The following is a 22766-nucleotide window of genomic DNA, read 5'->3' as shown; positions in this document are numbered from 1 at the left end:
GGCCTTCAAATTCGCCCTTCGAAGGATGCAGACCCTGAATTGGGACACAGCTTTTGTTTCGTAACGGAAGCGACGGTTAGCTGTTGGGCCGGGCTTGCCGTTTCGGCGGTTCTTCTAAAATCGCCCGGGAAAGAAACCACCAGTGACACTAACAACACAGCAGCTCTCAGTATCACACCGTCTACTCTGAGGTGAACGAAAATGCCTGCCACTACAGAAATACACATAGCAGACGGCTGTAAAATGGAGGAAAAGACTCAGACGCCGCCACCGGAAGAGAAGAAGAAGAACGTCGGTGTTTTCTGTGATGAACGCGGGTACCTGAATCAAATCGAGTACATCATGCAGCACGGCCGCAAAAAGGGGGACAGAACCGGGACAGGAGTCATCTCTGTGTTTGGTGCCCAGGCAAGATACAGTCTGAGAGGTGTGTTTAACCTGTAAATGTTAAAATGCTGGTAGAAAACAGTTGTGGAGGAAGTTTCAGGTCATTTTACTAAAGTAAAAGCAAAACCACAATGTAAAAATACTCCTACAGAAGTGTACAACATTGAAAATTCAACAGTGACTGCAAAATAGACTCAGTATCAACAGTAAAAGATGCAGAATGTCCCCAGTTAGTTGCATAAGTTATATACTATATATAAATAATAGAAATAATTTTAACTGTACACTGACTTAATCAATCGACACTACATCCTTTATGTTGTACATGTAAAATCTTAATTATGCAACTGTTAAATAAAGCTTTCAAATGAAATAAATGTAGTGGAGTAAGAAGTACAATATTTATGTATTTTAGAGGAGTAGCAGTTTAACATAGCATGGCATCAAAATACTCATGTAAAGTAAAAGTAATTCAGTACAAGAGCCGGAAATAAGCAGCTGCCCTTACATATTTTAATCATCATTTTAAAAACCACTTTTAAGGGGTATCTATAATGTAATTATATCTGTTTATGTCTTTGTATAGAAAGATTCAGCTCCTTTTTCTAAAGTCTCAAAAATCAATGTCAGTTTTGGCCTCAAAATCCTGCGTCTGTCAGGCTATTAACTGTACTTTGTTACTTTTTCACCACTGTTAAACAACTTTCTGTAATTATTAATATTGTCTGTAATTATCTATTAACCTGTTCCTGTTTATTTGTAGATCAGTTTCCCCTGCTGACGACCAAGAGAGTGTTTTGGAGAGGGATCCTTGAAGAGCTGCTGTGGTTTATTAAGGTGAGGAATCAAGATAAGACGAGATTGATCCTTTTTAAAGAGTTGGTTCACCCCAATTATTTCGCAGAAAAAAATATTTTCCCACTTTCTCCTATTGGTATGAAGCCATGCAGATAGTGTTGGGTTTTACTGCTTAGATTTTAATCTATCCACATTTGAAAAGAAGACAATAAAATAACAGTGGCATGGCTTTCCAGAAATGATCTCCATTAGTCTGAACTATCCACACCATATTGAAAGTTTTCATTTGAACACTTTCTACCAAATAAATAGTCCCTATGAAAACTGATATTATGCTCTTAAATTTTTTTTAGACCATCACGAAGTTCCATTCTTAGACATGGAAATAGAAATCTCAAAACTTGGCTTGGGTGAATTGACTTTTTAAGTTCACACGTAGCATTTCTGTCTGAGGTTTCATGTCAAAAAGCACTGACCTGGCTCTGATGTTTCCTCACTGTCTCGCACAGGGGTCAACAAATGCCAAGGAGCTCTCAGAGAAAGGGGTGAAGATTTGGGAGGCCAACGGTTCCCGGGAATTCCTGGACAACCTTGGGTTCACAGAGAGAGAGGAGGGCGACCTGGGACCAGTGTACGGTTTCCAGTGGAGGCACTTTGGTGCCAAGTACACAAACATGCACGCAGGTACGGTTTGTCACAACCACATCCAGTCTACTGTGAAGTGACAAAGCTTTTTTTTTTATGACAAAGGGTTCATATTTACTACTACACATTCTCATTTTGAAGGTTTTTATGCATCTCCACTTTAAAGTCACAACAAATACATTTTTCCAAATTTGGTTGTACGATCAAAATCACATGGAAAAGCTGCAGGCTGAGGCGTCCTGCAGGTGAATGATCACATTAGATGATCGACTGTGTAGATCTCCACTGAGAATTGCAGTTCAGCTTCTATTTTAAAAAGTAGATCTATCAAATTAGCCTATTTCCCAAAATGAAGAACTATTCCTTTAAATGGATTAAATAAAGCATCTTCAATGATTCTTTTTTCATTAATCCCTTCATCAGATTACACAGGACAAGGTGTCGACCAGCTGCAGAAGGTCATCGACACCATCAAAAAGAATCCAGAGGACAGACGGATCATCATGTGCGCCTGGAACCCCAAAGGTGTGGCATTATTAAAATCAAAAATAGCTCGAACTAATCCTAAACTGCGTTAGGACTCTCTTTAAACCTGATTGTAGTGATGTTCTATTATATTAAATCTTTATTCTCATATGCTGTTTCAGACCTGCCCCTCATGGCTCTGCCCCCCTGCCACGCCCTGTGCCAGTTCTACGTGTGTGACGGTGAGCTGTCTTGTCAGCTGTACCAGCGCTCTGGTGATATGGGCCTGGGGGTGCCTTTCAACATCGCCAGCTATGCACTTCTTACGTACATGATCGCACACATCACAGGACTCAAGGTAAGAGCAGTGCGCTGTTGTTAAAACTAATTTCCAGCACATTGTTGTGTGCTCACCTCACCTGTTGTGTTTTTTTTTTCTCTGTCCCTCCAGCCTGGTGACTTTGTTCACACTCTGGGAGACGCTCACATCTACTTGAACCACATCGAACCTCTTAAAGTACAGGTAAGTTAGTTTAAGATTTATTTTTCTGTCTTTCTGCTCTGCTTGATTTCAAACTTACACACGTGTCTGACTTTACAGCTGCAGAGGGAGATCCGCCCCTTCCCCACGCTGAAGATCCTGAGAACAGTGGAGAGTATCAATGATTTCCGTGCAGAGGACTTTGAGATCTGTGACTACAACCCTCATCCCACCATTAAGATGCAGATGGCTGTTTAAAAACACAGTTAATGGTGTGTAGGAAGTAGTTTTCAAATGTGTTTGCTTTATTTGTACTGTATACATCCTTCACTCTTTTTAAGAAAGATCATAGTTTAAGTTCAGTTCATCCAAATAACAAAGTGCCTTAATGTTATTGTGATTTTGGTGAACTGGCCCTTTAAACCATATCAGGTTCTTCCAGAGGTGTTTCCTCCAAGTGTAAACAAACCTCCACTCATGGTACATTTTTTGTAGTTGAACTGCTGATGCACTTAGTTTGATCACAAGAGGAGGAATGTTCAGGTTGCTTGTTGTAAATGCCAGTTTGATATGTTTGATTTTAATACTACTTATTTCTAATTGTAAATAAAGACCGTTGTTTCAGATTGATTTGTACAGAATTATTGGCCTGACAGGAGCCTAGCAGCAAAACACAATTAAATATTACAAAGGTCAGAATGTTACAGTGTCTGGTACACATCTGTGGTTTAGTCCACTTAACCCCATCTAGTCACGAGTCTAAAAGAGCCTTGGGTAAAATGTTTCAGATAAAGTCCTCATTTGTTTCCGTGCAGCTTCCACACCTCTCCTTCAGGGTACTGATGTCGCTGCACTGATGATTCCAGCATCTCACAGGAGTAGCCTGGATCCTGGGAACAATAAGCACAGTGAGCTCAAGTGCCTAAAGCAGTGGTAGAAAGTGGCCAAAAATAGTCACTCAAGTACTGTCTGTACTTAAATTGAAACTGGTATTTTTAAACCTCCACTGTATTTTCTCATGTTTTTGTGTCAAAGTGACCAGTGGAGACAACTTGTTTTAAATTGGTCCAGTATTGAGACAGATCGCTGCAGCTGCAGTGGGGAAACAGGCTGCAATGTAATACTTGAAATACTGCACCATCAATTTATGCCCCCTGGAAGAGCTTGCTTTTGCTACTGACAGGTTCAGATTATTAGAAGTGTCTGACAACATTGTGACAAAAGACCCAACAGAAACGAAATGTATTCCTTACCTTTCACCGGTCCAGTCTGTTAGTGTGACTTGTGACTTTTCATATTGTCACAATCAGATAAATAGTCAGCCGTGACACTGAAAATCTTTTAGATAACACTAACCTAAGCTTTCTGTACTCCAACACAACAAACTGTTCCTGACACTCTTCTCTCCGGCTCTCACTAACATTTCCAACCATGTTTTTCCTGTAACAAGTCACCTCTCATGAGATTTCAGAACGAGACTTCTCCTTGAGTGAGACTTGGTTACAGTTGTCAAGTTGAAGTTTATTACAGCCCAGTATCACAAAGCATGCCTCAAAGGGCTGCACTAACAAAAACAACAAACAGACCAGTGAAAGGTAAGGAGAAAAACAAAGTTCTCTGTAGGGATCCTTTCTCTAGTGTTGCAAGACACTGCTAATAACAATCTGAAGCCTATTGAAAAAGAAAGAAGGAAGGAAGCGCTGCTTGGGTAAACAAGGCTCTGACTCGACAGGTGCTCTTCAGTGAAGTAGGTAAATTGATATTGAACAAAAAACCAAGGAAGTCTTGCTGTTTGAAAAAAAAAAAATGCAGACAACCAAGGAAAAAAAACTGAGGCACTCCGTCTTCAGGTAAAAATATGTATAAAGTAACTTTTATTAGAGCAAAGGCAACAAGACAGACCTACGCGTATCGACCAAAGTCTTCTTCAGGGTCTGACAAACAACTAATCAATCTCAATTATATACAGGTGAGATTGGCATTCTGTTTGACACAAATATGTAAACAGCAGGGGGCGCCAAAGGTGTAGGCAATATAGGTGTGTCAAAAAAAAACAGAAAAATCAGAAAACATGTAGGCATGTGGGGAAAAAAACCACAAGGAGATAAAGATCCCCCATATCAATAGATCATGTCTAATAATAATAATGTCTAATATCCATAAAGCAAATAGACAGGCTTACATGAATAATGTTTTGCCAGAAGTGATTTTAGCAAAGCAATAATGTTGTGTTTTTTAACCGTACCTTATATACATTAATGTAGGCTGCTGTACAAAATATGACAAGGATTTTCAATACACAAATTACAATACATCAGTTTCAATACTGGGAATCAGAGAAATGGCAAAAAATCAATCTCATCATTAAGACCAGGGGTCTCAGTGGCCTTTAAAGTGACAATTCAAACAATCTGAAGCCATCAGTGGCAAAAACAAGAACCCATAGTGGACGTAAATTGACGATACATAATTGCCTGTAGGCGCTACATTGCAGCCTGTTTAGCTGCTGCAGCTGCAGAGGTCTCTCTCAATACTGGACCAGTTTAAAAAAATCCATATGTATATACAGATGGCTCATTTTAAGGTAACAAAAACACAATGATTCTTATTTTCATGTGATTATAAACTAATGAAAACAGCTATAAATATTATATACCATTTCTGCCAATATATGCACCCTCATCCTACACACTGGACCTTTGCTTCTTCACCACTGGCCAAAAGCAACAAGCGTCGAAGATGTAATGTAATGCAGACACTAATTATGTAAATCATAGTTTCCATCTGTCCAGCTTACCTTTGGAGGCATATAGTGGGCGTCATCAATCACCACAGGACTGGTGAAGTGTTCATGAAGGTGATCTACATATTCACACATTCTAAAGAGAAAAACAACAGTGCTGATACCTAAATTGTTTATTGTTTACAGTCAAGAGTTCTGACTAGGGACACAAACAAATCCTGCTCTTACCTGTTGCTGAGACTCCCAGACACACAGATGTAGTCGAACAGAATCAGATGCTGGACGAGCTCACAGAGACCGACTCCTCCGGCATGAGGACACACAGGCACTGAGGGAAAAGACGTAGTAGTGTGTGTACTGCAGATACAGACTATATATATTTTTTGACTTATTTGACAGTCTTTTACTCTCTTTTATTATTTTTGTGGCTTCATTAAAAAAACTGTCATGTCTTGAGTTTTACCCTGAAACTTGTGGGCCATCAGCAGCACGGCCAGGTTCTCGTTGACGCTGCCCAGCCGACAGCTGTCTATCTGGACAAACTGCAGGGCCGAGGCCTGGAGGAACTGCTTAAACATCACCCTGTTGTGACACTGCAGAGGAAACAGTCACCCAACTAGAAACTATCGATTCATCGGCCAGCGATATGTACGGTTGAATAAACCCGAGCTCTGACCTGCTCTCCTGTTGCCACTCCAATCCCGAGTGGAGCCAAAGCCTGCAACAACAAAGTCAAACATCGTTTATCAGCATTTAAAGGGGACCTATTATGGTTATTTTCAGGTTCATACTTCATACTGGCTTCTACTAAAACATGTTTACATGCTTTAATTTTCAATAAACATTTATTTTCATTTTATTAGCAGGAAAATCAAACTTCTTCCTCACCTTGGAGATGGCAGCGTGACCCAGGATGTCATCAGGACACGTGGGCTCCTCGATCCACAGAGGTTTAAACTCAGCCAGGCTCTTCACCCAGCTGATGGCCTCGGCTACGTCCCATCTCTGGTTGGCATCGATCATCTAAACGCAAATAAACTTCAGTACACTTTTACTTCCTGGTGTTAATACAATTCTGGGGTGAAAAACAACCTCACCAAAGTGTTATTGGGTCCAATCATTTGCCTGATGAGGCGGCACCTGCGTATGTCGTCCTCCAGATCAGCACCCACTTTCACCTTGAACTTGGTCCAACCGCTTTTAAGAGCATCTGTGCAGAGCTTCAGAAACACACAGCTGTGAAGGTTATTTGAGGATGATTTGTGTAACCTGAGGAATGATGTGCACTTTGCAGCACAGAGACCTGTTTGAGCTGCTGGTCTGGGTATCCGAGCCATGCACAGGAGGTGGTGTAGGCAGGATAACCCTCTCTCAGCATGTGCTCCTCTGGGAGGCCAAAGAAGCAGTCCACATAGATGATAAACGCCCGAGGAGAAGTGTGTTTTAATGGAGCGATCGTGGAGTGCTGGGGCCTATTATGCGGGCTAAAAGCACTCCTGATAGTTTCTAAAGAGGCCATTTCATTCTGCAGAATCCCATTCAACCTGGTAATTAAAGACTGTGTTTAGTGTGCTCACCTCTCTGCTGCCTGCCCTCCTGCGCTCTCACCAGTATGTCTGACAGAAAAAAGATAAGCAGAGTGAGCAATGCATTTAGGAAAAGGGGATTTATTTCCCTAAACTGTGCTGGACATATATAACACATCATAAACCAGTCTCACCTAGCGTCTCCTCCTCCGTAAGCGCATCAGTGATGTATCTGAAGTCAATGCAGGACACAATCTGCTTTGGATCCTGCGTTGACACACATAAAACATGATATTCCCCCCGTAGTCACATCCCGGACATAAATCAACATCTACATTTTCCGTGACTCACCATGTCAACAAGCAGCTTCCAGAGCGGCTGCGGGAAAATGATGACAACAGCTCATGAGTCATGAAGTGTCACGCTTATGGCGGAAATGGTGATTTGCTAATAATGCCTCATCAGGGAGTCCCCACCTTGCCCTCCGCTCTCGCCCACAGGTCCCACACAGCGTTCAGGACCGCAGCTGTGGCCAGGTGGATCACTCCTTTCTCTGGGCCTAACTGATTCACATGAGAGCTTGAAACATCAGCTGTGACATCACTTCATGAGTTCAGCTTTACATAAGCAGGTAGCACTAAAAAATGCTGTAAAATACTAAGATGGCAAAAAGTGTCTCTGGGGCCTTCGAAACTAGATTTCTAAAGAGCCTCTTCTGCTTTTTTTTGGCTGCACGCACCTGACACTACTTACTGAAAAGCCTTAATCAGAATTTTTGGAACATAAAAAATATTTCCACCTTGCACACATTATAAATTGCTTTATTTGTGTGTGAAGAGCTCTTCTGCATGCACCTGATGCTACCTGTTGAACTCACTCCTCTGCTCATTCCTGGACAAGTCTGCACATTTCTGCACAAACTACAACCTCTAATACCTGCACAGCTCTGTCATTTTAATTAAAAAATACTGAACAGACTTTTTAATAGTGGTTTTTCCACATATTATTTGGATTTTCTTCTATTCTATGTGTATGTTTCTTGATTTTTGCAATTCTTGCTGTTATTTTTTATTTCATTCTCTCATATAATGTTGACATTACGCACCAGTACACCAAAGCAAATTCCTTATACGTGAAAACCTACTTGGCGATGAACCAGATTCAGATTCTGAAAAGCCTGGATTCATCACATTTCTCTGTCCTCTATCAGTCTTAATCAGGACTTTTGATCCTTTAGAAACTAGACGATAGGGCCGCTGGGTCCTTGCAATAATACGAGGAAACAATTCTGTGGTAAACTCAGCAGCAAGATGTCGTAAGAACAAACAGAATGATTTTAAAATTGGAAAACCAAACAGGATTTATGTGGTTCTTATTTTTGGATCTATGTAAACACCATGACTCATCGTGTTCTGGATGAGACAACAAAAGCAATATATCTTAATAAACGTAGTAAAAGGAATCTATGATGTGATAAGAGGATGTGAATCACTCGCTCCATGTTTGGAAAAGTAAAGCAAGGTGCTGTAAGCAATAAATATAATGTAATGTGGAGCCAGGAGGAGACAGGCAAATAAAACTCCAGTGAGACTTTGCTTTTGTTCTAAATATGATAAATACCAGGCTGCACTGTTGAGTGTTATCTTCATCTTTTAATACTTTATATTTCAGTGCTCATGTGTCTGCTCTTCTTACCCATCTCATCTGACCATCACTGGTCAGGAGGCGGTAAAATCCACGGAAGTCGCTCACAATCTCCTGCAGGGATTTCCCAACAACCAGTGCAGCCAGGGCCTCCACAGCACACACCACTGCAGGGATACAATCAACAGAACGAAAGCTCAATGCAGCATTTTTTTAATCTGGTTTTTAATCTGGAGTAATGTCAGAGCCATAGTTTTTAAGATTTCTGTATTATTTTAATCCCTGCTGCTTATTTTCATGTTTTGACTGTTTTATTATTGATTTTTTTTTAACATTGTATTGTTTTATTGTTGTAATATTTGTTGTTTCTTTGGAGTTATATTTTTATTGTCTTTGACCAACTGGACCTAAAATCGGTTGCATTGTGTTTAACAAACCACAAGATGGCGGTGTGCAGTTCAACTTTGCACACAAGCACGTGAAGAAAGAGATGTTGCCTTCATGTACAGTCGGAATAATGAAAACTCTTCTGATAGCTCTATGTAACATTGCACTAGTATGTAGTAGGCTTACCATTTTGTCTTTTGTGTGTGTGTGTGTGTGTGTGTGTGTATGTGTGTTTATGTATCATATTTGTCTTGTAAATGTTTTTATTTGGTTGAATGTTAACTTTGTCAAATATTTTAAATGTAATTTATGGAAGCATACTGCAGCGGCTCTACTCCCTAGTCCCTCCCGGATGTCCGAGCTCCTCACCCTATCTCAAAGGCTGAGCCCAGCCACACTGCGGAGGAAACTCATTTCGGCCACTTGTACTCGCGATCTCGTTCTTTCAGTCACTACCCAAAGCTCGTGACCATAGGTGAGGGTTGGAACGTAGATCGACCGGTAAATCGAGAGCTTCGCTTTCTGGCTAAGCTCCCTTTTCACCACAACGGACCGGTTAAGCGTCCGCATCACTGCTGACGCCGCCCCAATCCGCCTGTCAATCTCCCGCTCCATCCTACCTTCACTCGTGAACAAGATCCCGAGATACTTAAACTCCTCCACCTGAGGCAGGACCTCCCCCCCCCGACCTGGAGTGGGCAATCCACCCTTTTCCGGCTGAGGACCATGGCCTCAGACTTGGAGGTGCTGATTCTCATCCCAGCCGCTTCACACTCGGCTGCGAACCGTCCCAGTGAGAGCTGGAGGTCACTGTTCAATGGAGCTAGGAGGACCACGTCATCCGCAAATAGCAGGGACGAGATCCTCCCGTCACCGAACCTGACACCCTCCACCCCTCGGCTGTGCCTAGAAATTCTGTCCATGAAAGTTATGAACAGAACCGGTGACAAAGGGCAGCCCTGGCGGAGTCCAACCCTCACTGGGAACAGGTCTGACTTACTGCCAGCCACGCGAACCAGACTCGCACTCCTTCGGTACAGGGACTTGATGGCCCTCAGCAGAGGGCCACCAACCCCATACTCCTGGAGCACCCCCCACAGGATGCCCCTGGGGACACGGTTGTAAGCCTTCTCCAAATCCACAAAACACATGTGGACTGGTTGGGCGAACTCCCATGCCCCCTCCAGCACCCTGGCGAGGGTAAAGAGCTGGTCCACAATTCCGCGTCCGAGACGAAAACCACATTGCTCCTCCTCAATCCGAAGTTCAACTATCGACCGGACCCTCTTCTCCAGCATCCTGGCGTAGATCTTACTGGGTAGGCTGAGGAGTGTGATCCCCCTGTAGTTGGAAGACACCCTCTGGTCCCCCTTCTTGAAGATGGGGACCACCACCCCAGTCTGCCACTCCAGAGGCACTGCCCCCGATGTCCACGCAATGTTGCAGAGGCGTGTCAGCCAGGACAGCCCTACAACATCCAGACCCTTGAGATATCCAGGGCGAATCTCGTCCACCCACGGGGCCCCGCCGCCGCATAGTTCCTTCACTACCTCGGCGACTTCTGCCCCGGAAATTGGACGACCCGCCCCCGAGACCCCCGGCTCTGTTTCCTCACTGGAATACATGTTGGTGGGATTGAGGAGCTCCTCAAAGTATTCCTTCCACTGCCCGACAATGTCCACAGTTGACGTCAGCAGCTCCCCGCCACCACTGTAAACAGTGTGAGCAAGTTGCCACCCCCCCCCCGAGGCGCCGGACGGTTTGCCAGAACGTCTTTGGCGCCGATCGATAGTCTTTCTCCATGGCCTCACCGAACTCCTCCCACGCCCGAGTTTTTACCTCCGCGACTGCCGCTGCTGCACTCCGCTTGGCCCGCCAGTACCCCTCAGCTGCTTCTGGAGACCCACAGACCAACCATGCCCTGTAGGCCTCCTTCTTCAGCCTGACGGCTCCCCTCACCTCTGGTGTCCACCAGCGGGTTCGGGGGTTACCACCGCGACTGGCCCCCGCGGCCTTGCAGCCACAGCTCACAACAGCCGCCTCGACAATGGCAGAGCGGAACAAGGCCCATTCGGACTCAATGTCCCCCTCCGCCCTCGGGACGCGGTCGAAGTTCTCCTGGAGGTGGGAGTTGAAGATCATCTTGACAGGTTCTTCCGCCAGGCGTTCCCAGCAGACCCTCACTGCTCGTTTGGGCCTGCCAGGTCTGCGCGGCGTTCTCCCCTGCCACCCGATCCAACTCATCACCAGGTGGTGATCAGTTGACAGCTCTGCTCCTCTCTTCACCCAAGTGTCCAGAACATATGGTCGCAGGTCAAATGACATGACTACAAAGTCAACCATTGACCTGCGACCTAGGCTGTCCTGGTGCCACGTGCACCGATGGACATCCTTATGCTCGGACATGGTGTTAGTTATGGCCAAACTGTGACCCACACAGAAGTCCAATAACTGCACACCACTCAGGTTCAGATCGGGCAGGCCGTTCCTCCCAATCACGGCCCTCCAGGTCCTGCTGTCATTGCCCACGTGAGCATTGAAGTCCCCCAGCAGAACAATGGAGTCCCCGGTCAGGGCACTGTCCAGCACCTGTCCCAGGGACTCCAAAAAGGGCGGGTACTCTGAACTGCTGTTCGGCGCATAAGCGCAGACAACAGTCAGGACCCATTCCCCGACCCGAAGGCGCAGGGACGCAACCCTTTCGTCCACTGAGGTGAACCCCAACGTACAGGCAGAGAGTCTGGGGGCTATCAGAAAGCCCACCCCGGCCCTCCGCCTCTCACCCGGAGCAACTCCAGCAAAGGAGAGAGTCCAACCCCTCTCAAGGACTTGGGTTCCAGAGCCGGAACTATGTGTCGAGGTGAGGCCGACTATATCTAGCCGGTAGCACTCAACCTCTTCCACAAGCTCCGGCTCCTTCCCCGCCAGAGAGGTGACATTCCATGTCCCAAGAGCAAGCTTCCGTAGCTGAGGATTGGACCACCAAGGCCCCCGCCTTGGTCTGCTGCCCGATCTACACTGCACCGAACCCTTCTGGATCCCTCTGCGGGTGGTGGGCCTGCAGGGGGACGAGCCCATGTAGCCGGTTCGGGCTGGGCCCGGCCGGACCCCATGGGCGAACGCCCGGCCACCAGGCGCTCGCCCACGGGGTCCCAGCCCCAGGCCTGGCTCCAGGGCGGGGCCCCGGTAACCCTCCAGGCCGGGTACACCAACTCTTGTTATCTTCCATCATGAAGGGTCTTCTCATAAGTTAAAAAACAAACAAACAAAAACAAAAACAAAAACAAAAACAGGACAAATACTTTTCCCCCATGAAATGAGCATTTTGGCTTTTAATGTATTCATCTGGTACAGCCTGAGCTATATATTATTTTACTGAAACAACCCTTTGGTTGATCAATACCCACATACAATTATTGGAATTTGCAGTCGTGGAAGAAAAACTCATATTTTACTTCAGTAAAAGCAGAACAACCACAACAGTATTAAAGTAAAATAACTTGTTGGGCAGAAGTGACCCTGCCAGAGTTATATTATTGTACAGTACAGGCCAAAAGTTTGGACACACCTTCTCATTCAATGCGTTTTCTTTATTTTCATGACTATTTACATTGTAGATTCTCACTGAAGGCATCAAAACTATGAATGAACACGTGGAGTTATGTACTTAACAAAAAAAGGTGAAATAACTGAAAACATGTTTTATATTCTAGTTTCTTCAAAATAGCCACCCTTTGCTCTGATTACTGCTTTGCACACTCTTGGCATTCTCTCGATGAGCTTCAAGAGGTAGTCACCTGAAATGGTTTCCACTTCACAGGTGTGCCTTATCAGGGTTAATTAGTGGAATTTCTTGCTTTATCAATGGGGTTGGGACATTTCAGGTTGGGACATTTCAGGTGACTACCTCTTGAAGCTCATCGAGAGAATGCCAAGAGTGTGCAAAGCAGTAATCAGAGCAAAGGGTGGCTATTTTGAAGAAACTAGAATATAAAACATGTTTTCAGTTATTTCACCTTTTTTTGTTAAGTACATAACTCCACATGTGTTCATTCATAGTTTTGATGCCTTCAGTGAGAATCTACAATGTAAATAGTCATGAAAATAAAGAAAACGCATTGAATGAGAAGGTGTGTCCAAACTTTTGGCCTGTACTGTACAATAATATAACTCTGGCAGGGTCACTTCTGCCCAACAAGTTATTTTACTTTAATACTGTTGTAGTTGTTCTGCTTTTACTGAAGTAAAATATGAGTTTTTCTTCCACGACTGCAAATTCCAATAATTGTATGTGGGTATTGATCAACCAAAGGGTTGTTTCAGTAAAATAATATATAGCTCAGGCTGTACCAGATGAATACATTAAAAGCCAAAATGCTCATTTCATGGGGGAAAAGTATTTGTCCTGTTTTTGTTTTTGTTTTGGTTTGTTTGTTTTTTAACTTATGAGAAGACCCTTCATGATGGAAGATAACAAGAGTTGGTGTACCCGGCCCGGAGGGTTACCGGGGCCCCGCCCTGGAGCCAGGCCTGGGGCTGGGACCCCGTGGGCGAGCGCCTGGTGGCCGGGCGTTCGCCCATGGGGTCCGGCCGGGCCCAGCCCGAACCGGCTACATGGGCTCGTCCTCCTGCAGGCCCACCACCCGCAGAGGGATCCAGAAGGGTTCGGTGCAGTGTGGATCGGGCAGCAGACCAAGGCGGGGGCCTTGGCGGTCCGATCCTCAGCTACGGAAGCTTGCTCTTGGGACATGGAATGTCACCTCTCTGGCGGGGAAGGAGCCGGAGCTTGTGGAAGAGGTTGAGGATGTTGGAAAGAGGGACAAATAAAGGAAAAACAAACAAAACAAAACGAAAAAAGAAACTATGATGCTCTTTAAAGGCATATCTGGTGATTAGTGATTTCTGTGATTGAAGAGGCACAGGAGTGAATGTGGAGCAAGTCACAGTATGTGTGTGTGTGTGTGTGTGTGTGTATTTATTCATTTATTTATTCTTGGATGTAGTCTACTTAGTTAATGTCCACCACTGGTAATTTGCAAGTCGTTGCCCAACAGAGCAAAATTCGGAGCTTATCTGGAGCACTTGAACGCAGCGGCAACATTGTAACCCAAACTTCAGTGTAGTTGAGTCATGAAACATTCACGAGTTGTGTCTGTCCTTTCATGTTGCTACGTGTATACGCACATGTATTATACCGGAAGTGCATGTTTAGTGCACAGTGTGTGAATCTTACCGATCTCCGTGCCTTTCCCCAGAGTGAACGTGAGCCCGAAGCCTTTGAGCCCACAGTCCGTGTCCATGACCACATATGCGGCTGAATAATCCGGGTCGGTGTGCTGCAGTGTGGAGAGTTGCACTCAGGACATACCTCTGCAGATATAAGCACAGTAATGTGGTGCAGCAACTTTCTTACCATCGCATCGGAGCCGTGTTGCTCCAAAGACGTCGGAAATCTCACATCTCTGACTCTTAGATTGATAATTTTGTGCAACATTTTGGCGCAGATCGTTTTATGATTCACACACCGTTAGAGCACTTTCTTCTGACCTGTATACGCTGATCCCACCCACCTCAGCCTGTCATGTTTTAAACCAATGTCCACTTGAAAGAGTTAAAGAGACAAATCAGGACATTTAAAGGAACAGTGTTTAAGTTTTAGGGAGGTTTGGTGCCGTCTAGTGGTGAGGATTGCAGATTGCAACCAGCTGACACAAGGATTTGCAACGAGATGGAACTGTATTACAATGTTGCAGTGGTGTGAACTGGCCATCTGAGCTCGACTCAAGCCAGCCAACAATGTCACCTGCAGCTCAGCTGGTCAAATCATTGGCAGCTGGTTTTAGAGCATAAAGCAGCATGGGGCGCCAGCACTATCTACTAAGCTACCGACACCCTGTGTGTTTACCTTTTTTCTCTGATAACTTCAGATCCAGACATTCAGGATGTTTTCACTGGGAGCTGAATTATCCACGTCTCTTCCTCTCCAGAACAGACCCAGTGATTTAAACCATTTAATAAAGCAGTTTCAAGTGAAAATATCAGTGTTTTGTGATAATGCTAGTCGGGTAGAGGCTTCTAATTATAGTGGCCAATGTGAGAACACAAAAATGTGAAATGTGAAACTCAAACACAAACAGCCATATCTAGAGCAGTGTTCGGTTTGTCCATTCTGGGCTGCTACAGGTAACGAACACACAACGCTTCTTATTTTTAGGTCATTATACACTTAATAAAACATTATTACCGTAAAACAATTAGTACCCAGCGCTATTGTTTGCTTAAATCACTAAAATCAACGGGCCTATCAATCATATTGATTATTTAAACCAGCATAAATAGTACTTCTTTAAAAATTAGGCTTCAGCTAATATATCAATTATGAATCATTCATTTGATCTAGCTCTGGCAGGCAGCAGTGACACAACACCATTTTATCTTGTTAAAACAAGACTCAAAACTTGGATTCATTTTTATGAAAACCCCTTTTGATTCTTTTGATCCAAGGACCCTCATGGACCAAAGGAATATGAATAACTTACAGGGTAACTGAGGAATGGACGCATAAATTGAGGTAGCCATCAAACCGCTTTTATACATCCAAAGAACTTCTCTAGAAAAAAAATTGCTTGGCAACCAGACCAGGTGTCTAACTGAGACAGGGCTAGCAAAAGGGACTAGGCTTTTAATTGAAGTTTAATGGTATACTTCATTTCTTCCATACATCCCCTCAAGCTTTCACACTGAACCTTACATATAAAAAAGAACACTGGTCTTTGCAAAATCACGTCTTTATTGTACAAAGTCCTCAGATGACTCCCCACCCACCCACTCCCTCCCCCCAAATATATTTTGCAATGTTGTCGGTTTTATGAATAATCTTATAAAATGAGGATTTTATAATATACAAAGCCCTTTCTCACAAGCTCAGGCGTCAATTAGTGTTATTCCCATCACAATACTGTCCCGAAGAGTCCACACAGAAGCAAAATGCAAAGATAAAATCACTGTAAAAAACTGTAATCATTGCTATACAAAGAGTTTCTGTGGTGCCACCTTAGATACATGAACGTGAAGGAGTCCCAAGTGCTTCGTTCAGTCACATTTCAGAAGATTAAATGGTTGTTTTGTTCATGAATTCCACTTTGAGAAAGAGTTTTACAGCCAGTAAAATCATCTTGTGACTGTGAAGTGTCATTCTAAGCTGGCAAGAAGCCGCGAGTCCACGAGTTTCATCACTGTTTAACTCACTGACACATTATACAGGCTGTTTTATGTCAACTGAGATTATACAACCCAGGCAGTGACGGGAAGAAAGAATTATGGCATTGTTATAAAAAGTCTTAGCAGAGAATTGTCTGGATGATGATGGACAGTCAGGAAGTCTTCAACTGAAACTGTAAAACCACGTCCGTGTGATGTGAATAAAATGTGATAAAGTCTTGTGATAATAAAAGAACACAGAAGAAAATAATATAAAAAAAACAGAACGCATTTTAAAGTATTATAAAGGCTTAAAAGACCATGTCACAGTCTCACTCTGGTCAGCCATTTGTAAGAAATAAAAGATTGCACTGTAGCTGCTGAAATGTAATTAAAGTTAAGCTGTGTGGGATCTAATTTTAAATAATCTTTGTCAAATGGACTGTGATAATGACCATCAGTCCCCTGAGAGCTTCTCCCTGTTAGTTTAATATATTATCTCTGTTAATAATTCATTGTTTTGATGCATAATTTACCAATTTACCACAAAAGAATACAATTTGGAGGGAAATGGAGTGTGAGATCTCCACATTAAACCACAGAACAGTCGGACTATCAGTCTTAACACTGTGTTTCTCTATTGTGAGGAATTATCACAGCTTATTTTTACAGCAATTATACTGTGTTCATGAGAGAGAATTCAACATGTAGTGTATTTAAAAGATAAAAAAATCAAACATTAAGACCTGTGTCGTACCATGAATTAAAAGAAAAAAATATAAAAGTAAAATGAAATGGTGGCGGACACTGAAATAAAAAAATAACCAATGGGTGGAGCATGTAGTGGTTTATGCGACTGGTTAGCCTGGTCTCCAGTCGACTTTTCGTAGAGTCGAATAATTAAGAGCTCGTGTCTTTAAGTGCATCTGCTCCCAGGCGTAGGGATATGCAGCAGAGTCCAGGCAGGCTATAGGTTCTCTCCAGGTTGGTACTGTGGCTCTGTGGCGGTGAAATAGTCCTCCAGGAAGGACTGGAGGTACTCAAACGTGGGCCTCTCGTCCGGGTCCTTCTTCCAGCAGAGCTTCATCATCTCATGCAGGGACTCGGGGCAGCCCTGGGGACAGGGCATGCGGTAGCCTCGCTCCACCTGCTCCAGTACCTCACGGTTCACCATGCCTGAGAAGGAGACGGCAGGAAGACTGTCAGATACTGTCATCGCTTTTTTGGTTTTTAGCTATAACTTCCATGCAGACATTATTGTAAATAACCATTGTGATCCGGTCTATAATCCATGCTTGTTGCCTGGCAACCTCCTGAATCCAGAAAACCATCCAATAACAACTTCTTATTCTCAAGGTGTGTTCAGACCAAACATTTTGTGCGCCACAGTTACATACAAAGTCAATGCAAAGACACAAATGGACACAGATATGTGTTCATGCGTTTCAACTTTAGCAAAAAAGTTGCGTGATGCACTTGGAAGGCCTATCAGCGCTGATATTTTTCTGACGTCACACAGATTCACGAACAGGACCAAGTTATCGTTGCTGTCTCTGGGCACCAAGAGCTCATCAGTGGCCTACTGTACTGTACAGAGACAGACCAAAAAGTTGAGGGAGCTTGGAGAGTGAGCAAAGCCATAAGACCACATGTCAAGGTCTGGAAATACGCATTTGTTACTTGATTCCAGCTATCAGTTGTACCTTTCTACGAACCACATTAGCACTAGCCTTAGCGTTAGCTGCCTTCCAGAGTTAGTAAGATCAACTTTTACTTCAAAAGGCCTCCAGTGGCTATAACTGCGCAAGTAACGCAAGATGAAAATTCACTTTGCCTTCGGTCTGAACACACCCTACACTTCATTTTTTGTATGGATTGAACAGTAGAAGATACAACCTGTTCACTAGTGAGCATTAGAGGTGTGGTTAGGCAGAGCACATTTGGGCAGAGCCAGGCTAACTGTTTCCCCTTGTTTCCAGTCTTTATGCTATGCTAAGGTAACGGACTCCTAGCTGCATCTTAATATTCAGCACACAGATATTGGTATTGTGTTGGTGGTATTGATTTTCTCATGTAACTTGCAGCAGAGAAAGTAAACGTGTATTTCCCAAAAGCAAATATGTGTATTTCCCAAAATGTCCAACTACCCCTTCAATCAGTAATCAAAAATATTTAAGTCAGTGGAGTAATCTATTAATGGTTTCAGCGCTCCATCTGATAGAGAGCGGAGCTGTGCGAAGGTGGTGCAGAACACTGCAGGCATCGCTCCCCAGGGCAGTGTCAGTCTGGCAGATGGTTATAAACAAGAGTGGTGTTCAATCTCCTGATCGTCCTCCACCAGATGGTCTCATCTAATCTCAAATGTGCGTGTGTGTGAGGGTATCAGTGTGTGTGTGTATGTGTTCCCCCTGCAGAGGCATAAACAACCAGCGCAGACAATGTCAGACGGCTTCACTTCATCCTCAGACATTAACAAGCACGCCAGCTTGACGTCTACTGACAGACTGAAAGCTGATAACTCCGGCCGTGAATCACCACCCTCTGACGCCAACCTTTTTTTTTTTTTCTCACATTCGGTGTGTGTATGTGTGTGTCACTGTCACTTACCTGGGTAGGGCACTCTGCCTTTGGTGACAAGCTCGGTGAGTAAGATCCCAAAGGACCAGACGTCTGATTTGATGGTGAAGCGGCCGTACAGAGCAGCCTCCGGAGCTGTCCATTTAATTGGGAATTTGGCTCCTGTGATACGATGGAGAGGAGAGAGGTGTGAGGTGACTCCACTAGAGGGCGTATTCCTTCATGTCTGGCTTTATGTCCAGAGGCCACAGTGAATCACAATTATATAATTTAATCACATCATTTTCTGGTTTTCAGCTTGTAAATACACCTCAGAGAAAAGTCTCTCAAATTTAAGGTTTAAAGGATAGGAGTGAATATAAAGGACATTAGTAAGGATCTTATGATTAAAGGGTTGTTTCACTCAAATTAATACAAATTCCCTAGAGTTGAGCAAGCATGACATTATGCTCTTTGGCCCCTTTAACACTACCTGTTTAAGGCGGGACTATCATGCCTCTTCGTGCTGTATATACAGCACAATGGCGGAATGGGGGGGGGACAGATTGATCTCGCTTTAAAGTCGCCATAGGAGGAATAACAGTGCTGAAATGGACCATGGGCATGACGGATGTGAAGTTTTAACGCCGTGTTATGAGCACGACCCACCATGGGAGATTTTAAAAGTAGCTACTAGCAGTTAGTGGCTAACTCAAAGAAGAAAAACAGCGGCTGTAAATGTCAGCAAATTGTGAAAACAAAGAGATTCGGGAGCTCCTTACCCTCCAAGCAGAGGATGAGATCAGCCGCCATCAAACAGCGACAGTAAATGATTGTTATTGCCCTGATTTGCCATTGTTATTGTTTACAAAGCGCTGTTGACGCGTATATGTCACACTAGAGGCCGATGCTGTTGTGTTACATGTCATACCTCTTTTGAGTGTATGCCTTGTCTGCACATGGTTCTCAACATGGAAGTGGCTGAGCCGGTAGCTAGCAGCTAATGGTGCTAACTCCATAAACAGCTCTAAACAATGACAACAGCACTGACAGAGCTAATTGTGTTAAGTGGGCAGCTGTTTTTGAACTTACTTGGAAGCCACAATAGGCACCGTACCGCTATCAGCAGTTCTGGATGTATGAACACAGTGCATCATGGCGGCAATGACCCAGCCAGCAAGAGACACATGCACAAACATGCGTGCATGGCCACAGAGAAGCACAGATTACAACACACACACAGGGAGAGTGACTTCATTCTCTGCACAGGTCATTACTCCACTTTATCTTTACATAGCAAACAACGGTTTACTGCTATATTAATGCTTTGAATTTTGCATACAGAACCTCTGAAAAATCACATTAATTCAATGAATCAATGTGCCTCTCTGTGAACAGTTTTCATCAGTGCTACTTTCTGCTGAAGATATCGTCCTCATGTAAACTTGCTGCGATCTGAGGAATAACCAAAGTAACACTGGGACTGTGAAGAGATGTTGCTGCTGAATATTTTAAATGTAACTTTATCAAAGCTGAGAGCATCACAAACAAAATCTCATTCATCTCTTCAGCCAACAGCAGTTGGCTTCAGCTTCAGTTAACCGTCTGTTGCTAGTAGCAACCAATGCTGCTGCAGCTGTATAGCAGCTAAGCTAACATTGCTACATATTGTTACAATATTGATAAGCCTATTTTATGTACTCTCCAACTGCCTTATTGGAGTATTATCTGTAGATATAATTTATAAAGCTGCTTGTTACTGTTGAGTTAATTTTTCTGTGGTCAGTTAACTGCCAACAAAGCTGCCTCTATAGAAAATGTGAAGCTATGTCATGCTGTGTGGGATGGGGGCACCATTTTGTGAGGTATGCACTCTGTTATCTCTATTATCAAGGTGTATACACTCCAAAAACTGTCAATGGTATCTTATCTTTATTTCCTGATTTGATTATATTTGTTGTCCAATACTATTTTAACAGTTTCACAGCTGCTCCTGCTATAAACTTCAAAGACAAATTCCCAAATTTTATTGGGTGTGTGTTCAACTACATGCATATTGACAGCAGAAGAGCTCCATTGTATTACCTTGGAGGCAAAAATCTAAGAGAAGACTCTCAAAACCTGAGCAAATACATCCAAAATGATCCACATAGCTGTATACCATGACAGGCACAGGTAGTAATCTGAGTGAATCAGTCCTTTAAGGAGCCGACATTGCAGTGAGATGAATTCTCCCAGCATGGGAAAAGCGCGACTAATCAGAGAGAGCAGGAGCATCTGGTTTCCACTATTATCCTAATTCACCATGATAGGAAGCAACAGGGAGTCGTCCTTGCTGTGAGGCCACTGTTCTGCCCTGACACCTCATTCACCTGTGACTCAGTCTATGTGTGTGCTCATGTTTGTGTGTGGACCCACCTTGCCTCGCTGTGTACTCGTTGTCCTCTATCAACCTGGCCAGACCAAAGTCGGCGATTTTGCACACCAGGTTGTCGGCCACGAGGATGTTGGCGGCGCGCAGGTCCCTGTGGATGTAGTTCATCCTTTCGATGAAAGCCATGCCGTCAGCAATCTAAAAACAAAACATTTTGACAGCATCTCACGAAGGCTGTTTTGGCAAATAATTTTTAGCTCCTCACGCTCAGAACATGAAGCCCTCTGTCAGACATAAAGAGGATGCTAATAATGAAAGAACAAAAGCAAACTGAGGGGGACATGTTTACCCGAGGCAGGCATTTCTTTTTTTAAAAATCGGAGATTTAAAATAGAACAGTGAACATAACATTCACTGACACAAATTCTGCACTCAAGAAACAAACTAGAGTTACTGCTTCACAGTTGTGTGCTTCTGTGAACCAGTCAGGTGGCAGTTACAGTTTACATCCACGTCTGTGAAAACATGGATGCTTCACACACAGTCTTCCCCCTGGCTGCACAGAAGATCTACACAATCAGCACAGGTTCAAGGTGGACACCCAAGATTAGTGTCACCAATTTGGTATCTGACCAAATGTCCCCCCTTCTTTTCCTGAGATATGATGGCTTGAATAATGGCTAGAAAAGTGTTTCTGCAGAATACTATGATGTCAAAGTGAAGTTGACCTTTGACCTTTTGGATATAATATCTAATTATTTTATCATTATATCTCATCAGCCATTTGTGTGATGTTTTGTCGTAATTAACGTAAGAATTCTTGAGTAATGAAGCCAAAAAACATGTCAAAGTGACCTTGACCTTTAACCTTCCACCACCAAATTCTAATCAGTTCATTCTGAAGTCTAAGTGGACCTTGACCTTTGATCACCAAATTCTAACTGATTCATTGTTTAGTCCAAGTGGATGTTTGTGCTGAATTTAAAGAAATTCCCTCAAGGTATTCTTGAGATATTTGATTGACCACCAAAATCTAATCACTTCATGGTTGAGTCCAAGTCAATGTTTCTGCCAAATCTAAAGAAATTCCCTTTAAGTGTTCTTGAGATATCACATTTACAAGAATGAGACAGATGAGGTCACAGAGACCTTGACCTATCACCTATGACCACCAAAATAAAATCAGTTCACTGCTGAGTCCAAGTGAATGTTCGTGCCAAATTTGAAAGAATTCCCTCAAGGTGTTCTTAAGATATCGTGTTTACATGAATGGGACAGACGGATGGACAGCCCAAAAACATAATGCCTCCGGCCACAGCTATCGCTAGCGCAAAGGCATAAAAAACGCAGGTATTTGTGGTTTGTCTCACCTGTGCAGCCATGTCCACTAACAGGGGAAGCTTCAGGAATTTGCCGTCACCCTCTTTGAGGAAGTCGAGCAAGCTCCCTATAAAAACATGAAAGGGAGAAGTCGTAAATGCAGGACAGCCATGATATACTATAAGAGCTATAAAAGGGCTGCGACACCAGCTGCATATCAATGTACTGCTGTATGAAATG

The 22766-nt window shown here is 43.6% G+C and overlaps 3 protein-coding genes across 3 annotated transcripts in view; 1 reads left to right on the top strand and 2 right to left on the bottom strand.

The window, feature by feature from the left end:
- Positions 1–17: 17 nt before the first annotated feature.
- Positions 18–3402, top strand: tyms (thymidylate synthetase). Its single transcript, XM_033639058.2, has 7 exons — positions 18–427; positions 1151–1224; positions 1695–1869; positions 2254–2355; positions 2478–2653; positions 2747–2818; positions 2897–3402. Exons 1-7 carry the CDS (start codon positions 202–204, stop codon positions 3032–3034), a joined length of 963 nt encoding a protein of 320 aa, XP_033494949.1. The 5' UTR covers positions 18–201; the 3' UTR covers positions 3035–3402.
- enosf1 (enolase superfamily member 1) lies at positions 3076–14667 on the bottom strand. The gene is made up of 15 exons (XM_033639056.2): positions 14490–14667; positions 14310–14412; positions 8741–8856; positions 7522–7608; positions 7397–7423; positions 7240–7312; positions 7097–7135; positions 6823–6905; positions 6617–6739; positions 6408–6542; positions 6196–6237; positions 5983–6112; positions 5748–5847; positions 5574–5655; positions 3076–3666 (listed from the first exon to the last, which is right to left on the bottom strand). The coding sequence occupies exons 1-15, from the start codon at positions 14568–14570 to the stop codon at positions 3574–3576; spliced, it is 1314 nt and encodes a 437-aa protein (XP_033494947.1). The 5' UTR covers positions 14571–14667; the 3' UTR covers positions 3076–3573.
- A 1219-nt stretch (positions 14668–15886) lies between these two features.
- Positions 15887–22766, bottom strand: part of LOC117264864 (tyrosine-protein kinase Yes) — a 35762-nt gene continuing 28882 nt past the window's right edge. Inside the window, exons 10-13 of the mRNA XM_033639157.2 lie at positions 22577–22653; positions 21251–21404; positions 18884–19015; positions 15887–17452 (exon numbers count right to left, since the gene is read on the bottom strand). Of these exons, the coding sequence (XP_033495048.1) occupies positions 17244–17452; positions 18884–19015; positions 21251–21404; positions 22577–22653 (572 nt within the window). The 3' untranslated portion in view covers positions 15887–17243. The remainder of the gene's footprint in view (positions 17453–18883; positions 19016–21250; positions 21405–22576; positions 22654–22766) is intronic.

Source organism: Epinephelus lanceolatus, chromosome 20 (genome assembly GCF_041903045.1).
Source record: "Epinephelus lanceolatus isolate andai-2023 chromosome 20, ASM4190304v1, whole genome shotgun sequence".
Taxonomy (NCBI): domain Eukaryota; kingdom Metazoa; phylum Chordata; class Actinopteri; order Perciformes; family Serranidae; genus Epinephelus; species Epinephelus lanceolatus.
This window is presented reverse-complemented; position numbering and strand designations above follow the sequence as displayed.